We start from the raw sequence: 6,000 nt of genomic DNA, 5'->3' as shown, positions 1-6,000 counted from the left end.
CGAAGAGTTGACTCATTGGAAAAGACTCTGATGCTGGGAGAGATTGGGGGCAGGAGGAGAAGGGGACGACAGAGGATGAGATGGCTGGATGGCATCACGGACTCGATGGACATGAATCTGAGTGAACTCCGGGAGTTGGTGATGGACAGGGAGGCCTGGCGTGCTGCGATTCATGGGGTCGCAAAGAGTCGGACACAACTGAGTGACTGAACTGAAATGAACTGAATGATGCCTAGATAATGTCTTAAATCAAAAGTGCCATTAAAATTCCCCAAAGTAATTCATATTGAAGGTTCTTAAGAAGGCACAAGTTTCCCAAAACAGAAATTATGATACAATCTCTACACTCGCTGATTTTGAACCCATGAAAGATAATCATTTAGTTCATATGTAATTTGCTGTACTTTGAATTGTGATGCACTGTGGGCTAAAAGCTGGTGTTCCAGTTAAAAAGAAACCTAACTTCCAATTATCTAATAATTTTTGGATTTGAATTATTTTGATGTGCCATTACTGTAGTCGGTTCTGGATCATGTTCCAAGATAATTGTTTAAGAAGATGAAGGAGGAGGAGGAGGAGGAGGAGGAGGAGTAGGGGGTAGGAAGAAGGAGAGCAGGGGAAAGAAGAGAGTGAGAGAGAGACAATGAGAGTGACGGTAGTGATGATACAATAAAGCACACTTACTGTTCACACTACATTCTGTAATCACTGCTGGTGATCATATTTATGAAGACCATGTTAATGTATAAGATAATGTATGCATGTTTTAGAATTTACTTTCCTATCAATTTAAAAAATCACAGCTAATGGATAGAATTAAGAAATTAGAAGAGGAGGGTAAAATGGGAATTTAGGATTTACAGATAACACTACTATACATAACAGAACAATAAGGTCCTACTGTGTAGCATAGGGAACTATATTCAGTATTTTGTAATAACCTCTAGTGGGAAAAAATCTGAAAAGAATATATGTGTGTATATTGATGTTGTTCAGTTGCTCAGTTGTATTCAACTCTTTGAGACCCCATCCCATGGACTGCAGCATGTCAGGTATCCCTGTCCTTAATGGTGAGAGATGGTGTGTGTGTATATAAGTATGCATCTCCTGGAGATGGTGAGAGATGGTGTGTGTGTGTGTGTGTGTGTGTGTATACATATGTATATATTTGGGCTTCCCTGGCAGCTCAGCTGGTAAAGAATTTGCCGGCAATGCAGGAAATCCCAGTTTGATTCCTGAGTCAGGAAGATCTCCTGGAGAAGAGATAGACTGCCCACTCCAGTATTCTTGGGCTTCCCTGGTGCTCAGACAGTAAAGAATCTGCCTGCAATGTGGGAGACCTGAATTCAAACCCTGGGTCGAATCTGAGTGAGTAAGCACAGCACAGAACACGTATATATATTGTATATATACATGCATACATACATACAGGCTTCCTAAGGCGGGTGTTAGTGGTAAAGAAACTGCGTGCCAATGCAGGAGACAGACATAAGAGACAAGTTTGGATCCCTGGATCGGGAAGATCCCCTGAAGGAGGGCATTGCAACCCACTCTAGCATTGCCTGGAGAATCCCATGGACAGGGGAGCCTGGCGGGCTACATTTCATAGTGTCACAAAGAGTCAGACATGACTGAAGTGACTTAACACACATTGCCACATGCATATATATATATATGTACATATATATATACATATATATATATGTATACACACACACACACACACACACACACGGAGAAGGAAACGGCAACCTGTCCAGTGTTCTTGCCTGGAGAATCCCAGGGACGGGGGAGCCTGGTGGGCTGCCATCTATGGGGTCACATAGAGTCGGACACGACTGAAGTGACTTAGCAGCAGTAGCATACACACACACACACACATACACACACATACACACTGACACATGTATGTACATATAACTGAATCACTTTGCTGTATACCTGAAACACTGTAAATCAACTATATTTCTATTAAAAAATAAATTGGAACTGACTCTCCCTCCAGCTCGCAAAAGAAAAAACTGCAAGTAAAATTCAAAGCAGAATTTAACTATTTTAAAGATTATCCCCCCAACACCAGGAAAATTAACCTAACCACAAACATTGAAATTATTATTTTTAATAGTATATATTAAAAGTCATTGTTATTTTTTGCACAAAATACAGTTCTTACAATGTACTATGTATGCTGATAGTAAAATTGACCAAGAAGTTGAAAATTTAATTGGGCAGACCTCTAATATTTCACAGTTTCCAAAGCAAATACAGATAGGTTTGCATATTGGTTTTGGTTCCTTTCTTACTGCATGACAAGTTAAGCTTCAGAGAGTTCATCAATCTCCTTTCTCTATATTTTAGAAAGTCAAGACAAAGTCAAAATATTTCAAATTATTTTAAATATAAATTTATTTTAAATATTATAAATCATCTATATTTCATGTATTTTATCAGCACATGACATAAACATGGATATGATACTGCATTCACCAAAGATAATCAGTAAATTAAAAAGAGATTTTCATGTACTTACTTGAAATAAAAGAATATGCCAAGTGAGATAAGCAGTGATGCAATAGATAATACATGTCCAATTATAGTCAGGTAAAACAAATTCAGTGCAGTCTGTAATTTGTATGAATAAAAAATTAATTAATGTTAATATCAATGCTATACTTCTACATGTGTATAAGCCCCAAATCAATAAAATAACATCTGTTTTTAAAAACATGTGATCTGATAACCTAAGCCTTTAGCAAGCAAGCCAGTAAGTATTTGAATACATCTTGAATGAAGAATATCTATAAAAACTTATCAGGTGATACCAAAATTTATAAATTGCTATTTTTATTTAAGACATTAGAAGTCATATTAAACATATGAAGAAATAAATTTATTGATCTAGGTTTATAAAATGTGAAACCAGCGTTTTAAATTTTGGAAGACACTGACAATTTTCACTCCATCAGTTTTGCACCTTAAATTGATGATTTGTTTGTTTAATTTGAATGCCAGGTAAGGCTTCTTTCCCAACTAGGTTTCTTTTTTCCATTTGACAAACTTGATACTCCAAAACAAATCTCAATATAATAATGTATAGGGGCCTCTGATCTGTACAAATAAATTATTTTTCTTGGTTTTAACTTTATCTCTTTGATTTTTGTCTTTATTGTAACTTACCATTTTAATGTGTATTTATACATATATGTTCAAACCCTTCTCTGAATAAATAAAGAGTACATGATTTATAATGAGAGCTGGCAATTATCAAATGCTTACCATAGGCTTGTTAGTTTTCTAAATATTTTCCTTGTATTTAGTCAATTCCTATGAAAACCTTGAGGATGGGCTCACTATCCTCATTTTAGACAGGAAGGGACTGAGGCAGATGTTCTAGTTTGCCCAGGGTCACAGTGGATAAAGAGCAGAAACAGGAAGTGAGAAACCAGAACTGTTTTAATCACTGTGACAAACTGCCTCCACACACACACGTGTGCAGATATGTGCAGGCACTCTGTATCGAAACCGTATTGTTGTGACGAACTGTGCTAACCTTGACTTTAATGTATGATGGATGTTAAAAGTGAGAATGCCAGTGAGGGTGACCTAACAGCCAGTCAGGATGAAAGTCTTTGGCTGGGATGGATAGGTCTTATTAAATCCCCCTGGGCTTGTTCTTGTCTCTTGAGCACAATTCCTGAGTGTAACTATAGGAGTTCCACCACAGATGAACATTTCTTTTTTCTTACTTTTAAACTATGTTTACTTTGGAAAATTCTAAACTACAGTACTGAGACATTGACTTGTAAATAGACATCTACTTAGCTGGATTGCTTCTTCAGTGTAATGACTAAATCTATAATTATTATTATTTTTTTTAATGAAAAGGCTTTACAGTGAAATGAATGAACACTAGCTAAATTTTCTCCGATATTGTATCAGTAACTAACTTTTACAGTAGATAGTGTAAATTCAGTTTGAATTTATAATTATTACGTACCTTCACTTTCTCATGTGTGTTAACATTACATTGGGTGTAATTTGTCCATGTTCTGTTGCTTGCTGGATGTCTAAACCAGTTTCCATCTTGGTCACAGATTTTGGTAACTTTTTCTTTAAAATTGAAAAGGAAATAGTAATTTAGTTAAATGAGGGTTTATTAAATAGATGTCAAAGAGATTTGTATATACATTTCTGCTCTTACCTGAAGGATCAAAATCTTGAAAGTAATCGGGGCAGTGCTGCATTGACTCCGTGCCCGCAGCGACGTCGTTCCAGCACAGCCACCCATCCCAGGTTCTGTTACAGTAAATGCCTTCAGGAGAAAGCAAACATCAGGCTTACTAACCTCCCTCTAGTTATACAGAAACCCCTGAAGTCCTCATGGTTGACCCACACTAACAGGGAATACAGACTGTCTACTGAAAATGAAGACATCATATAAAATCTTTATAAAAAGTACTTGGATTATTTACAAAGTAGTTATTAGAATAACTAATTGTTAAATTTAGAAATATCTAAACAAATATATATTTAGCTTTAATTCTCATTCTCAAAGGTAGCTATTTATCCAATAAATTACATGGTCTTTGCTGGTTTTCCATAACCATGAAGTATTGGTTAATTCGTGTCCCTATTTTTGAAATTCAAAAATTTGGGAAATTGGAAACGTGTTTTATTTTAGAAACTGTGTTCTTAGGGCAAGTTATAGTATTTTTTGAGGTGCACAAATGAACATTCCAATATTTCCTATTTTACCACATTAACCCTGACACACACTTATTTAGAGTCCTTCACCAAATTCTAACTCTTATTTTCCTTCCTTTTCTTTTCAAATGAAATAAAAGTGTTTAATCTCACATTCTTTTCTTACCTACATTAAGAACAAGAACCTCTTACATGAAAAAAAGTTTAAAGGCATAGAGAAATAAAATGACTAAAACTTTCTAAAGTTATATAACAGTCTGTAATCAAAGACGGTAATTTTTTTGCCATAAGCACACATAGATAGAAACTTGAATGTTGCATGAACTGTTTATTATTATTAACAGATTTGCATAGCAATCTCAGAATCAATCTAGGCCTCACAGAAGTAGAAAACATTCTATCGGCCTGAAAATCTAAATATTTCTAATTAAAAATAAAACTCATATAGTCTGTTTTCCCTCCTGTGATTTTCAAACTCTTTATTTAAATAGCTTGCATCCACATTATTACCAAACAAAATGCATTTTGAGGCCTGTCAGAGAAAATTTTCCTGATCCCATTTTAGAAAGCACTTTAGACAAGTCCTTACAGAGCTCCAAAAGATTCCACAACACTGACTACATGATAGAAAGGTCTAGAATTTTCCCAGCTGTGTTATATGGCATTTGAGTGAGACATGAAAATGTTTTCCATTAAAAAAGTTTTTGTGGTCAAATAGATTTGGAAAACACAAAGTTAAACACATTTCTTTACTATAGGATTTTTTACAGTATTTAAAATTACAGAGAACGTTATGAATCTCCAAGAGGAAGATTTATTATGTAGTGATCCTGAACTTTATCACAAAATTATTTGATTATAAAACCCTCATAAATATATTCCTATTATTAAGAAATTAGATTTGAAGCTAGCTTGCACACATATCTAGATCATTTGGAAGGCATTAATTCAAAAATTTAAAGCTAATAACACTTAGACTTTAATGGAATAAAGTGAGAGGCCAGATCGGTTAGCACAGAATTTGTATACAGATTTTAACTATTTGATAATTCAGTTCCTACTGAACTAATATCAGATAGTTTGTCATTGTCTGACATATTTTAGAGATACTGGATATATATTGTAATAAAAATATTTGGACAGATATATCAAATTGCTTCGATATATATCGGTTAGATTAAGATTCCAAGAGTTGATCAATACAGACAAATTGTTTATTTTCTCTTTCTCACAAGCAAGTTAATTTTGACACTTACAAATATTAACAGTAACGTACTTTTAACATACCATGTATAT

General features: G+C 34.6%; 1 protein-coding gene across 2 annotated transcripts in view; it reads right to left on the bottom strand.

The window, feature by feature from the left end:
* Positions 1 to 6,000, bottom strand: part of CALCRL (calcitonin receptor-like) — a 126,968-nt gene that overhangs the window by 38,494 nt on the left and 82,474 nt on the right. For both annotated transcript variants that reach the window (XM_010859729.1, XM_010859728.1), the window contains 3 exons: positions 4,202 to 4,312; positions 3,998 to 4,110; positions 2,531 to 2,622 (listed from right to left, as the gene is read on the bottom strand). In XM_010859729.1, coding sequence (XP_010858031.1) covers positions 2,531 to 2,622; positions 3,998 to 4,110; positions 4,202 to 4,312 — 316 coding nt within the window. The remainder of the gene's footprint in view (positions 1 to 2,530; positions 2,623 to 3,997; positions 4,111 to 4,201; positions 4,313 to 6,000) is intronic.

Source organism: Bison bison, unplaced genomic scaffold (assembly GCF_000754665.1).
Source record: "Bison bison bison isolate TAMUID 2011002044 unplaced genomic scaffold, Bison_UMD1.0 scf7180017864459, whole genome shotgun sequence".
NCBI classification, from domain to species: domain Eukaryota; kingdom Metazoa; phylum Chordata; class Mammalia; order Artiodactyla; family Bovidae; genus Bison; species Bison bison.
The sequence above is the reverse complement of the archived record's forward strand: the minus strand, read 5'-3'. Positions and strand labels throughout refer to the sequence as shown.